Source organism: Rhyacophila brunnea, unplaced genomic scaffold, assembly GCF_057557595.1.
Source record: "Rhyacophila brunnea isolate RB1 unplaced genomic scaffold, BYU_Rbru_1.0 scaffold_1, whole genome shotgun sequence".
Lineage (NCBI taxonomy): Eukaryota > Metazoa > Arthropoda > Insecta > Trichoptera > Rhyacophilidae > Rhyacophila > Rhyacophila brunnea.
Genome location: NW_028232751.1, coordinates 57,902,106 through 57,923,363, shown reverse-complemented (window position 1 = coordinate 57,923,363; position 21,258 = coordinate 57,902,106). Strand labels below are relative to the sequence as shown.

The 21,258-nt window shown below is 33.0% G+C and overlaps 1 protein-coding gene across 1 annotated transcript in view; it reads right to left on the bottom strand.

The window, feature by feature from the left end:
- Positions 1 to 21,258, bottom strand: part of LOC147080005 (uncharacterized) — a 432,855-nt gene that overhangs the window by 3,260 nt on the left and 408,337 nt on the right. The window contains exons 5-12 of the mRNA XM_085947533.1: positions 21,040 to 21,173; positions 19,325 to 20,267; positions 13,603 to 13,731; positions 6,568 to 6,781; positions 4,593 to 4,766; positions 3,359 to 3,555; positions 2,096 to 2,238; positions 923 to 1,006 (exon numbers count right to left, since the gene is read on the bottom strand). Of these exons, the coding sequence (XP_085803659.1) occupies positions 923 to 1,006; positions 2,096 to 2,238; positions 3,359 to 3,555; positions 4,593 to 4,766; positions 6,568 to 6,781; positions 13,603 to 13,731; positions 19,325 to 20,267; positions 21,040 to 21,173 (2,018 nt within the window). The remainder of the gene's footprint in view (positions 1 to 922; positions 1,007 to 2,095; positions 2,239 to 3,358; positions 3,556 to 4,592; positions 4,767 to 6,567; positions 6,782 to 13,602; positions 13,732 to 19,324; positions 20,268 to 21,039; positions 21,174 to 21,258) is intronic.

Below are 21,258 nucleotides of genomic sequence, written 5' to 3'. Positions count from 1 at the left end.
TTGATAGAAGTAAATGATAAAAGAATAATATACTAAAACTGGTGCTAAATATAATACTCTTCAAGATATTAGATGATGGAGCGCCATTATATGTTGATTACTCACTCAAACACCTCATATCTACCAAACTGATCACTATTTTAACAAATTGAAACAAAAATAGATTTTATAAATCAAATAATTCTTAAAAAATATATCAGACTCTATATAACTAACTTCATAAAATGCTAGGTAGGTACATAATAATATAATTAAGTAATTTCAATCAAAATATGTTTATAATGTTTAAGAAGCTTGCCAGCCTGATACTATTATATTATTATTAGCATTGCTTATTAAATATTATAACCGGATGCAAGTTTATTTTTATCTGACTTGAACAATAATACAAGTATGCTATAAAACATTGTCGTTCAAAGTTTTGGTCATATTCTCTATACAAATATTGTTAGAGGGGAGGTGACACTTTTCAAAAAGAACTCGCTATCAGAATGGTAATGACTGCAATGACATTCAACTCAATCCGTAATGACTAGGACCTACTGCTGCTTTCAGTTAAAGCCAAATGTCGATGCTTCACAGTAGCGAGTTATAGTATCTTATCAAGCCTTCGAGCAATTCTATACTGAGTTTTGAAAATAGACACTGGATATAACCTCAAGCGAGTCTAAATTCTTCAATTCCACTGAATACCATACGCAAGGTGTATATGGCAATATAGGATGCTGGTATGTCCTGGGAAGATGCAAGATGTGGATTTGGAGATGGTGGTGTAGTGTCCATGCATGCTGTGGAGCGGAGGACATGGAAGATAAAGCATGTTGACAAAAAATTTACAGCATTTTACTTTTTAGCTTTTCAAGTATCAGTATGCATCTTTCTAAAATTTGTGAACTACAAGTAGATTGGATGTTTTCTTTACCTTTTCTGAATAACAAATCATATGACGTGCCACTGGTCTGGCAGGAACTGTCCGTAAGCGAGCCATAGGTGCTGAACAAGTTATCTGAAATCATAGCACCATATATTTTAAGCACAATGAAATTCTAAATAATATGCATAATATAATGTAGTATGTATGTTCATCAGTAATTTAAAAACCAATTAAGTACATAAAATACAACTAAATCTTAATAGCCCGTTTATATGTGCATGGATTTATCCAGTGGAACGATAGTGACGAACCTGCTGAAACAAAATACGAATTACACCTCGCGGAGCATTTTGACGTTTACCAATTTTTACAATACAATGACAACAAAGCGCCTCAGCGAGACAGTCAGCGCTTTTATATGTAAACAGTTATTTTCGCCATAGTTTAATTTACACGCTATTGCTGGTGGTAAATCCATCAACGTGTACAGGTGCTATAATATTATTACATTTTAAATTTAAGATAACTAATTTGTTTTTCTATTGTATTATTTTTTATTTAGATATAAGATTTCTTCTTAATTTTATGGCTACAATTGGGTTTTTTTTTTTTTAGAATTATTAATAACCATGTCCTTGCTTTTTCGTACAAGGTGGTTGTTAGTAATTTTGAACAATCACAAACACCCAGGCTTTGAGAAAAACACAAATGTTTTTGTCATGACCGGGAATCGAACCCAGGAACTCTCGGGTGGAAGGCGAGCGCCTTACCAACTACACCACGAGAGCCGCCTGCTACAATTGGGTTACACCATACTATTACTGCTGTAGACGTCTTAGTGGCGATCTGCAGATGATGTGTATGACATATAGACAGAGTGAAACTAGGTGTTTAAGTACTTGTGACAGTAAAAAAATGCACGCTCACTTTCATTTTTGATGGCGATGTGTTTTCATTCAATAAATATTTATAATTATAAAAATGCATGTGCAAATGTCACTAATATTCTTCTGAAAAATGTTCTTTAAACCAGTGGTTCTGAACACTAAATTGTCACTAGTTCTAAGCATAATAAAATTGGAAATTTTGCATATTTGACAAGCCCCCAGTTCTGCACCCCACTCTGGGCTGCGCCTGGAATTGCTTATCCCTCTAGCCAACCCACTGTGCTACTTCTGGATGCATTTGCACAACTAATCCAACTTAAAGTAAAATATTCACCTGCATTGGAACTCCTGTCTGAGGGAATGGCATACTGACCATCTGTTGGGAGCCTTGATTCATCTTCAACAAATTAGTCTGTTGCTGTTGTTGTTCATTGGGTGGTTGCTGGGGATATCCACTGACAGACCCATTCTGGTCACCTGTATATACATCATTTTCATCAATAACTTTATTTGAACATTAACCGTTAAAAATCTTATGTCTAGCTGGACTAGACATCCTATTGTTTGGATGAATGATATAGGAACGTATACAAATAGAAGAAGATCGTTGTACTAATTCAGAAACCTTCGTGGGTGTGCGCACAACAACTGACAAAAGTTTCATCGCAATCGGATGAATGGCATAGGAACGCATACGAATAAAAGAAGATAGAATAGAAAAAGAAGGTTTTTCTAATTCAGACACTTTCGCGGGTGTGTGCACAACAACTGACGAAAGTTTCATTGCAATCGGATGAATGGAATAGGAACGCATACGGGACAGACAAACAAACATTCATTTTTATATATATAGATATATACTGAAATTCGAGACCCCGACCACGCACTCTGGCTCGTCGGCCTCCGTCTGCTCTCCAAATTTTGTCAAAATCCGACGGCGCATGTGGATTTTTATATAGAAAAACCGACGCGACGGTACATAGCCACATCCAAATATATTCTTCAAAATATATTATAGATTTTACCCGAGTGCCAAACTTTTTTTTAAATTATGTTTGCAAAATAAAATTTGAATACAAATTCTATAATTATGTGGCCCACGGAGGCACAGTTGGTAGGACCCTTGAAGCCATAGATGCAAGTCTTTGGTTTAACAATCCTGCATCTGGTAAAAATTATAATAATAACAAATGACAACAGGGTGTTCCTCCAACACTAAATGAACCGAGCGGCCTGTCATCACACTGAGAGCGAAGAGGCGATGTTGAACCTGACTCAGCCACGTGCTGCGGATGCCTGAAAAGAACTTTAACCTGGCTTGCTATTCTTCAAAACAACCGGATTCCGGCATCCAAGACGACCGCTAAATACTATCTACCGACAGTGTGTCTACAGCGGAGTTACGGGATGCTTGAATGACCTGGACTGACGCAAGAAGATTGGCGCCATGTGGTGATATACGCCAGTTAAGGACATTGTCAAACAAGTAGACTAAATAATGAACATTTTAAGAGTTCACACAATATTTCAAGATATTCAATTATTGCTTATTTATAGTAAGATATTTAAAAATTATTTGCAGAGAATTGCTACAAACCTGAAGTAGAGTGCGCTACGTGATACTGCCGGTCAATAGTATTGGAGTAGTGTGGTTGATGATGTAAGTTGGTGTAAGGAATGAGAACCATGGTCTGGTGATAGGATCGAATTGGAGGCGGCGACTCTGGCCTCCGGTGACCTCGTGCATATGTGTGAATAGCCTTGCTATACATGTCTCTTTCGCCTCCATTACACCTGAAAACGAAAAAGATAGTTACTTAATTAAAAATTAATTTTCTTCAGATTCTATTTAATTGTTTCAGATACCAGTGGCGAAGGGTGGAGGTAGGCTGTTAAGATTCGCCATAAACAGTGCACATTAAACTTTTTCAGACATACATATTTGTTTTCATTGAAATAAGACTGCAATTTACAGATAGTGTTGGTTAGTTTTTAAAATTCAATTAAACCCTGAGAAACCAAGCCATAATAGATAATAGTCAAAAAATACATGTCTATCTATAAAATATCTAAAATTATGCAATTAAATCATACATAACTTTGAATATTCTATAAATAGAATAATATTTTTTATTTATTATAGTTTGGTTTAGCCAGGGCTTAATGAATTAAAAAAAATAACCAACAATATGTGTAATATGTATTTGTAATCCAACAAAAACAAATATCTATGAATGAAAAAGTGTGTACAATTTTGTCGTATTGCCCAAATTAGACCAAAACTATTATGGTTTCGTTTAGGCATGGTTTAATTGATTTTTAAAAACCAACTAACACCATCTGTAAATTGTAGTCTTAGTTTAATAAAAACAAATACATATAACTAAAAATTTTTAGTGTGCACTATTTATAGCGAATCTTAACAGCCTACCTCCACCCTTCGCCACTGTCAGATACATACAGTTCAGTGCATGTTAAATAGCCTCATGCAATATGAAATGATTCGAAGCAAACCGCTGTACTAATTATTAAAATTATGCATCGCCATTGCACAATTTTTCATGCCTTGTTTAAATTTATAATTTTACAGTTTTCACACAATGTTATCTTTTGGATGTAAACGTAACCAAACCTAACAATTTTATTTACCATACCGTAGAAAAGAGCAATACTTAGCAAGTTGTGTTAGATTTTGTTTTGTGTTTAGGTATCCAGTGCGCTTTCATAATATGTACTGGTATGTCTACGATTTACCTTAGTAAGCATGCACAAAACTGAATCAATGTGTATTTTTACAGCGGTTACCAAATACTAAATTTCTTTGTAGTTACCTGACATTTGCGTATGTGACACAGTTTTGATAGATGTTATCGTCTTGCGGACGCGGCACTTCACCAGCATGATGACGATGCTCCGGAACATTGTGATTACGAAGGTCAAAGCAGGTTGCTTGCTCTGCGGCGCTGCCGAGTTTTAGGTTTTGCTGGAAATCTTCAATCGACGTTCTAAAAATGTCAATTTGTATATCAATTATTTTTAGCTGTTCTAAGCTTCCAAAAACAAAAAATTGGCCCAAAATCGAAAAATTAGGTGTGCTTTTGAAAATAAACTATAAAACTGCATTAAATATTTGGTAATTTTATAGTAATTTATACAGTCATTTTGGTTAGGTGTTTTGAGACCTCAAACCAAACCAAAACCTTTATATTTTGGATTTTAGTAGGTAGATCGTTAGGTTTTGGTTTGGTTTATGGTCTCAAAAGAGCTCGGTCACAAAAACGATATAGAATACTATAAAAGTACCAAACTTACATCCAACATAGCGATTAATGGTAGTATGATTAATTACTACAGCAGTTTTATTTACTTTCAACAGCTGACAGTTGGCAAAATGATAATATCATTATTATTTTGTTTTTGTGATATTTTGACAGTTAAAAATCACAGATAGTCTTAATACCAGTGTTGCCATTGAATTATAGTAGCGATACCATAAATATTTTCCGTAAGTATTTTGTAAACAAATTGTACGCGTTATCTATGGTTAAAAATTTATACCAAGGTTTTTTTTTTTGTTTCAAAAAGTAATGGGATTTAAGAAATTCTGAGGCATTTCTCAGATCATACCTCTTCTCGTAAATTAAAATTTAAAATCTTTGTAAAACAAAAGGAATTTATCGAAATTTTCATTATTTACGCTGATAATAAAATATCTTGATGCATGGCCCCCACATCCTGAAACAGGCCTCCAGGCTAGGATCTTTGGCGGGCCCCCCGACTCATCGCTATGGATAAAGGCAGTGTGACGTTCTACAGTAACGTTTTCCAAATCGTGTAGGTACCTACGCGATAAAATTAATGTGTAGGTACCTATATTATTAGTGTTTTTTTTTGTATATTTTAATACCTATATCCATTTGAATTATGGAGTTGTACCGTATAACCACATAATAATTGTAAACGATAATATTATTGGAAGGAAAATAGTGCCTTTTTAACTATTAATGCAACTTTGTGATGTGTGTTTATCTCATTTATCTGGTCGACTCGCCTCGCCGGGCCCCTCTTGAGCCCGGGCTCCCAGGCTAGAGCCCTGCCAGCCCTCCCCTTTGTGGGGGCCATATCTTGATGTCGTATAGATTAATTTACCTGGATCACACAATCTAAAAACTCCAACTTTTTTTGGATGCGTTCGTTTGTCCATCGCTCGTGCACGTTTGAGCACGCGTTTTTTTCGTTTATGCATCCACATTAAGGGGTTATTCGAAATTTCAATTTGGATGACCCAGCTAAATGCTGGATACTTGTGACACCAAACTTTTAGGATTTTAAAGGATTGTTTTAAAAATTTTAATTTTGTGCATCGGTAGTGAACGTTAGTGCACGATTTTTGCTTTTTCACGTATATTCAGCGTGCTATTTGATTTTTAAGTTTGTATGCAAAACCTGACTGCGTAGGTATAGTAATAATTTTTTTTTAGTGAAACTCGTGTCGCATAGCTATTGCGCGATTTTGCATACTTTTTTATTATTTTTTCTCATATAGTACGTGAGATATTTGATATTATGAAATATTTGATGAACGTTAAGTAGAACCACCCACAAACATTTTTAAAACTTTTTATAAGGTCCTCAATTTGTCTATTATTTGTCTATTATTGTAATCTGGTGGCCAATGTTTGAACTACAAGTTATGAAGTACAGAAGGCGGTAAATTTAAATAGCAAACCAAGGGTAAACTAAACTCCAGAAATTCATAAAAATGAATACCAATATACTAAAATCGTTATAACTCACTCAATGTACCTGTTGGGTGGTTGTTCAGTTTGATGATGAAGAATATGGTCGTGTGGAGCTGGCTGCGTGAGATTGGACTCCGAATAATAAGGCCAGGATATATGACCAGGTCGAGCAGCCGTGGATGACGGCGGCATCAGCTGAGACTGCATCTGCTGTAATATTTCGTTGGTGGAGCCAAACCTGGGCTTTATCCCTCGAACTGATGGTCGCCTTTGGAAACCTGGAAAAGTATAATAATATTTCGGTTATATTCCCATTTACACGAACATAGTTATTAATTTTTTTTCGTAGGTAGTCAATATTATAATTGTGTACCTATAACTTCAGTAAATAAGTCGGGTATCCATTTATTTTTAGGTGGGAATTAATCGAACATCGCGTTAATCAAAGTTAGTTAGAAAATAGTTTTCACATAAACTAAATAATACTAAACAAAGGTGACGTATCACACATTTTTAAAAATGTAAGTAAACTTAGTTTTGACGACTAGTCACATAAAAAAGGAAGAAATTCACAAAGTGAAACTATATTTCTCCAAGAAAAATAATCCTTACTCGTAGGTAGCTAGCTAATGTCATTACGCGAGACGTCATAATATTTCAGATCTGTCAAATAAAGTATGGTATTACTGTAGAAATTATCGTTTTAATAACCCCATAATATCAATAAAATAGAACATAACAGAATAATATTAATATTATATTTTTGAAAAGATACAAAATACCATTTATGCTCTACCTATAGCAATAATTATAACCTTTCTTCAAATTGATTACTTATTTCTTTTGTTCATAGTCTTATATATAATAGATACTTATTATGTAGTATGATATATGAATGTATTATAGGTATATTATGTACAATTAATACCTACTATTAAGTAGGTTATATGAATACGTGTATTAATTAAGGCTCTAAGTACCAAAAACAAAAAAACTGACATTTTTATAGAAAAGTGTTCTACATACTAACGCCAATAACTTCAGCTATGGTCTAAGTGCCTCAAGCAAGTCAAAAAAATACAGTAAAATATTTAAACCTGTCGACGTTGTAAGTCCGTTGGCCTGTTTTATTTATAATGGTATAAATAGCACTACAGTGGTCAACTTCATTCAATATAAAATGGCTGACGATGGTGTGTTGACACTTGCGAATTCCTAATATCTAAAATTATAGAAACTGCCGTGATTGCTTCACACTGTAAAACCACATTTTTCAAAAGGTCTGCTTCATGAAATTTTACTGCAATGACTCGGTATTTTGTATCTACAGGCAATACTACTTTTTGGTACTTAGAGCCTTAATTAATACACGTATTCATATATAAAATATTGTTTTAATTAATGTAATCGTAAAGAAGAGCAAAATATAATTTCCATTTTGACAGTAAATTTGTCGTTCATTTGCAAAAACATCCATTTCCGTCGAGAATTTCATCTTTTTAAAATAAGACAATAATATACGATATAATAACGAAAGTTTCTGAATTAGAAAAACCATCTTCTGCTTCTTCATTTTTATCTTCTTTTATTCGTATGGTTCCTATACCATTCATCCGATTGCAATAAAACTTTCGTCAGTTGTTATGCCCACACCCTCGAAAGTTTCTGAATTATTTAAATTATATATATTTAAAATAAGTCGGCACTTTTAAAATATTTAATTGTGTTGTTTATTTTTTACGAAACTGAGTGATAAAATGAAATTCCCAATCTTTTATCTTCTTTTTGGAAAGTATGGATGTCTTACAATGAAACATTTAGAAGTTAAATCATTGTATAAAGCCGCGTTGACACGATCCAAGTTGACCTGGACCGAGCGCACTCGTATGAGACATCTTCATACTTTACTAAATTATTCCTATCCAAGCTAGCTTAGATGAGTAGGACGCGGTCCAAGTAGCTTGGATAGGAGTAATTTGTATGAAGATGTCCTGCACGAGTGCGCTTGGATGGCGCTCGGTCCAAGTGTACTTGGATCGTGGCAACGCGGCTTAACGTTGGTTCAAACTTTTTTCTGTAGTAAAAATACCTACAAGAAAACTTTACAAAATATAAAATATATAATGGAATTATAACCGAACAATAATATTCTATTACCTACAAGAAAATAGAATAAAATAGAGAAAACAATACATACATTTTAATCATTGCGTATGTACCAAAACGTACAATTATTTTAGGTAGGTACGTTTTAATGTTTTCTGAACAATTTCTAATGGGATACATGACCTTATACTTCTGACGTACAGAATTTACATAGCTCTATTAGAAATAATGATTAATGTATGTAATATGAATGAAAATTCGAAGATGTACCTATGTACATAATATTACTCATTAAAATGTTACTGACCGTATATAAAAATAAATACAGATTATCATGTGACTGCATACATACGTATTTATAGAATATGTAACAGGTACACAAAATTACGCACTAAATAATATTATAATATATTATCCAGTGCTCGAAATGGAAAATTTTACGAACAGGAACTCTCGATAATTTTAGAAAAATGTGTAATATTAGATATTATAAAAATATCCGTAACATAAAAATATCTCTTAGTTTTACATAATGTACATTATTCATCATCATCTTGGCCCAATACGCTATTGGCTATAACAATCAGTGGTAACATACAAATAGGTACATAATCATTTTAGTTTAAGAAATCGTATTCTAAAAAATACATTATCAATAGGTATTACCATTAATAATCATACAAATATAAATCGCTAAATGTATATGAATCTAATTGTAGTGGGAAACATTATTAAATACATAAAATAATCGAAAAACTAATCACAATTTCCCATTGGTTTCCTCAGTAGTTTGAATAAAAATATGCAAATAAAAGTGGATAGAAATATGGGTGAAGATATCTTGGTTAAAACAAAATACATGCCGCTTTATTCGAAGCTCTGATTTTTGGTAAATTTGAAATATTTTGATGTAAACTATTTTTTAATCAAATTAAAATCCAACGTATACGAAAAAGCAAAGGCAAAAAAGTATGTAATACGCAAAAACGCAGGTAAAAATAGTTTTTAATCTATACCCTAATGTAGTTACCTATTTTTATAAGGAACCAGGAAAAATATACATACTTATCTACCAGTCATAATAATTTTACAATTATTAACTGTTATTTAAAAGTCAATGTTTATGTCATAATTTCATAGATGATCTAACGGAATTTCATGTAGGGGCATTCCATGAAAACTATGGAATGCCATAAACTATAAAGTTTTGATTTTATAATCTTCTCTGCATGGTCAGTGATCAAGATTCTTGCACAGAAAAACTATTACCCAACAATTCCCTGCTTCATTACTCAAAACCGCAACATACGAAGTTTGTAAAATAGTGGTTCCTATTATAACCGCAGCGATGCACGCCAGTTATGGCAGGTACAATATTATATCGATAATAATTTATTAACCGGGAAACATTCCACTTGGATACGTGCACTTATTAGTAGTACCTATATGAATTCCAAGCCACCCCATCCGTCTAGTAAGCGTACACCCGTGTAAAACGTACCACCCCGTTTCTCTTTGACATTAAGTTATTCCCATCAAAACGCAATCCAAATGTCATTAGACCCACGTGGAACTTGTAATAAAGGGATGTGCTCCACTGTCCTAATTGAAAAGGTAGATATCTCCTCCACGTTAGACTAGGCAAGGTTTGCAGGGTAGGTATTTATAATACAGCACAAAATTCATAATAACTCCTACGCATTTGGGAAAAAGGAGGAATAACTGAATAATTTTATATTGTACATAAATGCCTATTTGTATATTGTGTGTACCTAATTCCATAAAAATATTGGAGTTTTAAAATTTAACATCAGTTGCTATGCTTCAATTAAATTTACTATATTTTTAAAAGTATATAAGGTTACTATTTTTCACTACATCAATAATGTGCTCTACGATTTGTTTTTTACCAAATAAAGGAAAAAATAACAAACCCATATTTTTGCCACGGGATTTCACTTAACATTGACCATTTTGGAGTCTGCAATAAACAAACTATTTAACCGCGAGATATTATCTCGATAAACTAATTATTGACATTTTGGTGAAACTGATAATGTTTCTAATATATACCTAACTATAGCAATTAATAAAATATGAGTGTTTGTCTATCAGTGGCGAAGGGTGGAGGTAGGCTGTTAAGATCCACCATAAACAGTGCACACTAATCTTTGTCAGTCATACGTATTTGTTTTCATTGAAATAATACTACAATTTACAGATGGTGTTGGTTGATTTTTAATAATGAAACCCTGCGAAATCGAACCATAATAGATAAAAGTCAAACACTCGTCTATTTATAAAATATCCAAATTTTTATCTATTATAGTTTGGTATAGACAGGGCTTAATGAATTAAAAAAAATATATGTTGGATGTGTAATATGTATTCTTAATCTAACGAAAACAAATAAGTATGAATGAAAAATTATATACAATTTTGTCGCATCGCCCATATTATACTAAAACTATTACGGTTTGGTTGTTTAGATAGATTTTTTAAAACTGACCAATACCATTTGGAAATTGTAGTCTTATTTCAATAAAAACAAATACGTATGACTAACAAAGAATAGTGTGCACTATTTATGGAGGATCTTAGCAGCCTACCTCCACCCTTCGCTACTTTTATCCATCTACTCATATGTCCGTTTTTGTTTATTAGATCATAGCTAAAAAACTACTGAACCAACATTTATGAAACTTGCACGACATAATAATTTTGGATTAGGTACGTTTTTCGTACCAATTTATTCGAGTTTCATCATCTTCTCCTTACTCCTTACAATCTCCTTACAATTTTATACAAAAAACTCATTAAATTTTTAGTATTAATGATACTATCAATTTTCAACCTTCGACGCTAGATTACCCACAGTCAGTTTCCGTGTAAAAGACGTGGGCGTCATCAATAATTTACCTACCTTTCAATATAATTAATTGACTTTGAACATTTCAATATTCGATATCTAAAAATAAACTCCAGCCCGCCCATCAAATGTTTAATACAATTTATTAATCCACACCCGAGCAAAGTTGGGTACTTCAGTTCATTGCTAATGAAACTATTACATTCATACGAGAGTTTGGATTATATATTGTACAAGACAGCACTTGAGTGGCTTTAGTATAGTTGAATGAGTTGCCTATATGCACATCAATATTCTCCGTATTGGAAACTATTTGTAAATACAATCAAAACAGTATTTGGGCTATTTACCTGGTAGGTGATATTACGATTTTGTTCAATGAACCATCAATATTAATTAGATAAATAATTTTATGAACAACCAAATAACAGTATGTATCCACATAAATAATCAACCAAAGCATGATTCCCAAGCAGAGAATTATGTTATAAATATCTGTTTATAATTAAGACGTTGGTCGTGGACTCAAACCCGCGGCAGTAAAATAAAATCATGTTGTTTTTCAATGTATAGAAAATTTTGATACAATATAACAGCGTTTCTTAACCTATGGGTCAATTTGTATATTTAGTAGGTCGCGAAATGTAATATTCTCAACAAAACAATATTCTTGCCATAATTTAAATTAGTATACGTACTGGAAAGAATATTGTATTGAATACAATATTCATGCAACACTGTTTAATGTTGACATTAATAACTTCTTTCGAGACGACGTTCTCTTCTCTGTTACTTTGATATATATATTAAATTCCTTAAAATATATTCTACCCAAAATGGTAAAATGTAAATACATAGAAGCATTTTTAAAGATAGGTTTCACATGCATTAATGATCGCGGAGTAGACAAGCCACAGCGTGTTTTATGTTATGAATGAAGTAATGTATCATTGAAACCAATTTGGTATTATTAATATAAAATAAATTTTTGTCAATACGCGCTTATTATTAATTTATTTTATCATGGGTCGTCAACCAAAATTATTACCCTAAATAAGGTCGCAGGTCAAAAAGATTAAGAAAAGCTGCAATATAAGGACCAGTGCTCGAAATGGAAAAATTTACGAACCGGAGCGCTCGACAGTTTTCTGAAGATTTTTACGTAGTAAAGTTATCAAAGTTTATGTGTTTTTTTTCATAAAAATAAGTGTGTTAGATTTTCTATTATATGGCCTATCCAGCTCAGACGGTAAAATTATTTATTCCACGAGACGGAGCGATAATTTTACCGATTTCACGAACAGGAACGGCGCTCCGGTGCGTTCCGGTCCATTTTGAGCCCTGATAAGGACCCAATGGATTGTACAAATGGCTAACAACTATTATACGTAAAAAATCTTAAAAAAAAAATATTATTCCGTTTAGGGATTGCAATACCGGTATTTCAATACCGGTATTCCAGTATTTATCAATACCGAAATACCGGTTTTAAAAATCTAAAATACCGGAATTTTCAGTACTAAGAAATAACACTCGTTTACGTTTTTGAAAATGAATTATAAGTTATGTGCTGCTTAATATATTGAGTGAATCCAACAGAGGTGAAAAAATAATTAAACAAATTTCATCAATTAATATATGTAGGTATATTAGTAATTGTCGCGATGAATTATCACAACATTATTTCGAAATACAAAATATTCGTGATAAACATGTTATTCTATAATTTATTGATGACTGTACAAGCGTTGAATTTAAGAAGCTTTTCCTGCAGCCGGACTTATTTGCACTTGATGAACTTTTGAGGGCTTTAGTTAAAATTATCAATATATTAAAATTATTTGTAAAAAATCACTAGTTCTACAATTATGATCAATACCTACATATTTTTAAATGTCGACATAATAAATGTAGGTTGGTATGTGAAGTTTTGCTATAAAATAATATTTTTAAAAGCTTTTAATAGCTATTTTTATTGATAAGCACCTTTTCTGTTTTTCCATGTTTAAGAAATGCCGGTATTCAATAAGAAATACCGAAAAACCGGTATTGAAATTTTCATTCGGTATTGCAATCCCTAATTCCGTTGGTGGAAGATGTTCAATATATTCAAGATTTACTTACCATAGTCGTCTTGGTCATCTTCATCGCTATTATCTGCAGATGCCTGTTGGCTGTATCTCTTCCTGAGGCGTTCAGTTCTTGCCGCTTCTTGTTGCACGAACCTTGCGAGTTCATCTCCATCGCCGGCACCTTCGGGATTAGGCAATTACTTAATTAATATTAGGTAGGGGCGGCTCTACCGTAGGGGTTTGTAGGGAGTATCCCCACATCCATAAAAAATACACGTCAGATATTTTTATTACTGGACAATGGACATAATATACCTACTTCATTACATGATTAAATTAACTACTTATTTAATTATTTATTTTATCCATCTAAATAAATGATACTCAATCTTTTTTTTCTTCGAACCAAATACATATCGTGTCTGTTCTGGCAGAACACACTAATTGGAGAATACTAGTTTTGAGTAATTTGACTTTGAAGCTTTTAAAATGTTTGAAATTGTCTGTCATGTGAGTTTATTAAGTAATCGTAATAAGGATGACTTTAAAATAAAGACTGTTTATTTATTAAGAAGGTTTCCAGACGGTAAAGTTTAATAAGGAACATTTTGGTATAACTAACTCAATATGTCATTTTTTCGAATTAGTGTCTTCTGCCAGAACAGTGACGATATATTTGTAAAGTAACGCGGGCCGCATCACTACTGGTGTGATGAAAAAATCATGAAACCCCCCCTTTTTACAAAACATTTTTGAGATTTAAAAAATTATGCGTGTTTTTTAAATTAACCGTGTGCAATAGCAACACTCTTATACCAGATCTGATGTGGACCATAATGACAATCCTCTTCGGGTGTCACTACGGTGCGTCAAAGTCGAAACGAATCTCAAGATATACGAAATTCCTGATAATTAATGTGTTTCGGGCCGCACATAAAAGCTTAAAGGGCCGCATGTGGCCCGCGGGCCGCAGGTTGAGTATCGCTGATCTAAACCCTTCGCTATTTTATACTTAGGGATATTTATTATTATTATACAAATATGTAAAGCAATGATGATTACGCGGTATTAAAATAAATAAATAAATTAACTGCGCTATATTTTACGGTTACACTTATGTACAAATTAAGAAAGATATTGCGTCTATCTTTCGCTGATTGGGTGAGTCGGTCCCATCCCGTCGCCGCCGTACAAATCTCGTCTCACAATGGATGCGAACGCATTAGCGTTAGTATGCGCATACTGGGAGCGATTCAAATAACCACTAGATGAGTAAAAACAGCTCCCTGTATGCCGTTCTACAAAATCGATAATGGTAAATCTATACTAATTATTATTATTAATTAAGTAAATAATTTTAAACACGTTTTTGTGTGGTGTGATTAAGTAACGGCTCAAATAATCATAATACATACTATTTATTCTGAAAAATTACTTATTTCCCATTAATAAAATCATATTATAAGTAGCTTGATACATAATGTATAATATGATAAAGTAGGTAGGTGTGTATCATCATCATCATCAGCCTGAATCTATCCACTGCTGGATGAAGGCCTCTTCAAGCTGCTTCCACTTCTCTCGGTCCTGTGCATTGAGTTGCCACGTACTTCCGCAGAACTTTGTCATTTCATCGATCTAGCGGCCTCTAGGTCTACCTACCTTGCGAACTTTTTGAGAACAAGCCGGATTTAGAGGAGGATACAGCACTATGGACCATATCCAAGTCGTCAGAGAAATCATAGAGCGGTGCCAGGAATACAAACTATCACTATGATTGGGTTTTATAGACTATGAGAAGGCGTTCGATTCGATAAAGGTGTGTATACTTAATAATTAATGATTAAACCCCACCACTTAGAAAGTCGTCGAGCCGCCACTGATATTAGGTATATGTAATATATAAGTACAGTAAAAGGTGGTGAATAGGCACGTCTAAAGATTTCATATTCAATTTAAATCTTATGCTGGATGACTGAAAAGCTAAATTCACTTGCCAAAAGTTGTGTTTGCAATTCATCTGTTTGGCTTGGTGAATGGAAATGCTCATTATTCACTCGCTTTCAATATTTTCCAAAAGTATAGTGTGTTTATATTTACCAACGCGACGGGGTGAATAGGAACACCAAATACATATTAAGGAAAAACTGCAATTTTGATCAAAAAAACTTGATTAACACTTATTTTAATATAATATCGTACATTTTGGCAATTGTAACACTTTGAATCTTTTTTTTCGGACACTGTTTTTATTCACCTCGTTTTATGGTATGTAATTACAAAAATGCTACTTGCTTTTCGCTCCACCACCCGCCACGTCTCCACACCCGTTATGCAGGCGTATACCGTGGCGTAACGAACGTTAGGCGCTCTTCAAATTTGTACCGAAAGTGTCCTTGGTTGGCGTGCACTAGAGTGTGTGTGATCCCTACTTCGATATGATGTATTACGGTCAATTCTCGACGAGAAAAGACCTTCTCGCTCGCCTTAAAATGCCGCTTACTTTTTAAAAGCTGAGAAATTTTCCCTCGTAGATACCAAGTCGCAATGGCCGACCAGTCCAACTGAGGGTCAGGCCGACTTGATAAGCTCCAAAAGCTACAAAAATGCTACTAATTTTTTTTTTTAATTAGTAAGTTTCATGATTTTGTTAAGCTTTTCTTGTGACGTACATGTTCTAAAGTAAACCGAACCAGATGTATTAATTTGAAAGGAAGATAGTGATAAGGATTTGTATGAGATGATGAAGTCAAATCAATAATAGCGAAAAAAATACTGGACACAATAAAATTTTCTATAGTTACACACTCAATGATGGTTTATGACATAATTTATTTGACAGAGACGATTTTGGTAACTCATTGCTTTGCGAGTGGTAGGAGTTATCAACTGGGGAAGACCGAACAGTTACATGTTTTTTAAACTTCATAATATAATATGTATTAAATTGACTTTGTCCGTCTATATAATATAATATGTACACTATCAACCAATTCATTTATAATTTTAAATGTCGTTCTCAGGGAACTCAGATATAATAAAAACTGAAATACCTAACGGGTAATGAGTAGCAGGTAACCGATCTCAAGTAAATAATAATCCGGGATAAACTTAAACATATGTCAAGAATACGTCATCCGTCGAAAACTGACAACTGCTCTCGGTTTATGCATTGACGCTCATTTAGTATTGGTGTATTACACACACTATTGCACGTGCATAATACGTGTTTCATTTTCGTAGGACACTCACACATTCAAAACCCTCCATCAAAATGTAGCGTATTGAATATAGCCTATTGGAATTATATTTATTGTCTGTTCTGTAGTTTTTCTAGATCTATATAAAATCATTCGTAATTGTTGTTAAATTATATCTATTGAATATCTTAAATGTTGTTTTATTTTATTTACCTATGTATTTATTAAAACTTATTTATTATTTAACAATAATTATTGACCATTACAAAGATATCACAATATTTTAACCAAATATTTTCGGTAGTAAATGATTTCTAGATCAATATTTTCATTAAATTTATCATGTCGCAAAGCGCGAAATATGTATAAGTTAGACATTATATTATTTAGATATTTAACAGTATTTACCAAAAATTTCAAAGCTACTGCGTTTACCCAAGGAAAATGTAATGTCAGCGTTTATACATAATATGCTGAGTGTGTAGGTATGTTTAATACTGGAAAATTCTTAGAAAGCCATAATCGTCTCTTTCCGAATGGATTATTCTCAATTTTAGACAAAGACGCTAAAATTTCACACCCCTTTTGATATGATTTAACTACTCATCAAAAGGCTTTTGTCATATTTTTCCAGGAAATTATTTATCATACGAATGTAACAATCCATGCATATAATTGAAAGCAATCAAGTTTAATTATCATTTCTACCTACGGCCTACCCACGCTATATCTAACAATAGCATGTTTATTTACGTAAATTGAGCTGTCGTCAATATTGCTATATATTTTGTTGACTAAAGAAATAATGAGCATTTTTTTTAAATTAGTTAAAAAATAACAATAATGGTACTTATCTAACTTTATGCCAATGCTGTATACTAATTATATTTTAAATTTAATTTATAAATATTAATAGCAATTAGTAAATCTTATACTTACACACTGGGCTGTGCAAGGCCTTATTAGAGTATGTACACAATGCCCTTAATTCTATTATTTCTTGTTTAAAAAACGACTGCTTATATAAATAGATTACATGGAAACACCCGTCTTAAATATGTTTAGTATTGATAACTGTATTATAACAATTTACCGGCCGTTTTAATAACATAACACAACTCACTGGCGAAGCATGGAGGTAGGCTGTTAAGATCCGTCATAAATAGTGCACACGAAACTTTTTCAATCGTACGTATTTGTTTTAATTGAACTAAGATGGAATATGCAGATAGTTTTAGTCATTTTATAAAAAAAATAATTAAACCCTGCGTAAACCAAGCCATAATAGATAATAGTCAAAAAATAGTTGTATATGTATATCCGTAAAATATCTAAAATTATGCCATTAAATAATACATATTTTTATATATTTTATAGATAGAAAACTATTTTTTATCTCTTATGGTTTGGTTAGTCAGGGCTTAATGAATTTAAAATAACCCACTAAATCCATCTGTAATTTGCATTCTTAATTCAACGGAAATAAATAATTACGACTGAAAAAGTGTGCACTATTTTTATCAGATCGACCAGAGTGAACCTAAACTATCATGGTCTGGTTTAGGCAGGATTAAGTTGATTTTTAAGAACTAACTAACTAACTACTATTTGCAAATTGTTGTCTTAGTTCAATGAAAACCAATACGTATAACTGACAAAGTTCAGCTGCTCTAATTTATGTCAGATCTTAACAGCCTACCTCCACCCTTCGCCACTCTCACAACTACTAATCGAGATAATATTTTTCTTACTTTTTTTATCTTATTTATTTTACATTTAAACAACTATCTTCTTCATTAATAAAATCAATAATTAAAATACCGCCCGTTGTCACAATAGTCTAGCAATATTGTGTTATTGTGTTGTGTACCAACTGTATTTTTCATGATTGCTATGAGCTTATTTTTATTGTGTTTTTATATAATAGTCCTGAATGGTTTTATTAGTACTGCACAACGCCCTCGCATTTGAATGTTTTATTAATAACTATAGTCTATATATTATTTAAATTAAAGATTTATTTTGTTGCGACGCCCGAAGACACTTCGGACGTAAAGATCGTCTCAGAACACAAGACCCGATTGGGTCCAATCGGTTCAATCGCCTTAAAACCTGACTTACACGATTAGGATACCTACACATTGAACTTTAAGTTAAAGTATTCAATCATTGATAATCCCACGTATTTTGAGAATCAAACCCATCTTTGCAAATAAATATCTAACAAGAATCAAATGCAATTGCAAATAAATATTTAAAAAGATACGCTATTCTACCATCATGTAGTTAGTTACAAGGAACGAAATGATCCTATTTCCTATCAATTCTATCATAAATTTTGAGCTGAGAATAATAGTTAACGTCAACAGTTTTTTTAAATAACTATTTAACATTATTTATTAATATAACTATCTAAATGTGGGTTTGTATTCTGAAAATCGATCAACTATAATATATAATATAAAAATTATACGACTAATGGAATTCTATTTCAATAATATTACCACGGAAAATCCAGTTAAATTAATATACTAAAGGTAATGTCAATAAATTTTAATATGGAAATAAAAATACCTGGGGTACCAGCTATAACGTCAGGAGCAGGCTGATCTAATACAGCATCAATATCTCCAACGGAATAATCAGTTGCTACAGAAGAGTGAGACAACCTCTCTCCAGGACGAAGACCTGTTCTCGATTGCCTCCGACCTTCCAATGGGATCGTAGTCTCTCCTTGTGGTATTATCAATACCCCATTACCTTCTTCAGACAATTCTGGGATTCTATCTTGACGTTTTGGAAAAATTTCTGTAAGTTTCTTATATGCTGATGAAGTCGACGAGCAACTTGAAGCGCTGCTTGAACTTGAAGAGGGAGAAAAGCTCTTTGCTGGTGGCGGTGGAAGTGTCCTTGCTTCTTCGCCAGATGGACTTCCTCTTTCTCCCTCTATTTCAACTTCTTGATCTTGCTCTTCGTCTTCAATGTTGCACGTCAACATTTTTATTCTTTCGGATAGTGACGTATCATTCTTTTGTAGAATTTTCTTACGTGGATCTACTTTAACAAGCGATCTTCTAAGAGTATTTCGATCTATTGTCTTTCGTAAAGTCATATCTTCTTCTCGATAGGTCGATGGCAATCTCGATCGTTTCGCTTCTTCAAATGCTCGTAGGGATTCTGCTGTCACAAGATACTGCTTATCAGCTTCTTGCCTTGTGGGTGGTGAGACAAAGTGTGGTCCTGCTGGGAAAAGTTGTCGAACTGCAGAATTTGGTCGTAGGCTATTATTTGATAGGATATGGTTTCCAAGGCGGAATGTCAGTGTTAGCTCTTTAGGGGTGACTTGGTCTTGAGTTGGGTTTTGGGATTGTTGTTCGTCTAAGCTGGTAGAAGTGACAGGAGCTTCTCCATCACATGGGTCACGTGGAGGGGGCTCACTGAATCGGACTGCTCTTCCTCCTCGACCTTCTTCATCACTCGTTTGATTGCTGAAACTTGTGCATTCTTCAACCTGCAACTAAACCAGATTAACTCTTGAGTATAATTTAAACCACATAATAATTCTAAAAATGTTCAACAAATTTTATAATAAATATGTTAAGTATACTTATTCATTTATTAAATAATTGTCAAAGGAAGCAATTTTTAATGTTAATAATTTGATTAACTATTTTTTTTATTGAACGAATAATTCACAAGATTTAAGAATGTAACATTCTAAAATCGATAATAGTAGTTCAATTTTGAAAGCGTTTCAGAGTGTATCAAAAGCCATAACCATAGCATAGTGGTCAATGTGCATGGGCACGAAGCCTAAGAGCAGGTTCAATTCCTACGGGGTGTATTACTTTTTTCAAAAAGATTTTTTCTATTGTTTACTTATAATAGGTATATTTCTCAGAAGTGTCTTCAAAATTATGTATATTAAATAATTTCAATTTATATATGACCCTGTAAAAGTATTTTAATACTCATATTAAAAAGGTTTGAATGCTTCACAGTCGTATTCTGGTCGATAAAACACGAGACTAATATCAATTATACGCCAATGTGTTTAAAATATTATACTAACAATCGATTGCTTAGTCATCACTTAGTTTTATATTAAATTATGACGTGTCCTTTGCACCCTAGTACTAAAATTCTGCCGTGTTTATAAAGTATACGAATGTTCTTTACTTTAAGAGTTTATTAAAGTAGAGTAATTTATCATTCTCGTCTCCATTGTGAAAGTTATATTACTAACTGAACGAAAGCTTCAAAAAGCTATGATTATTTTTGTTAGGTACCTGTTCGGGTGGCTCAATTTTTGGAGTGGTATCTGTCGTTGCCTTCCATAGTCTTCCACCTTTGAGAATACCACCAAGTCTCATGGGGGAGCCATCTATCCCAGCCGAATCACTAAGGCTGTCTTCATCGTCATCTGTTGAAAAATAATAAAATTAATCTAATTAGTTATTCAGATAAAAATAGAGTTGGCCGATAATTTATTATCGTGACCGGAAACT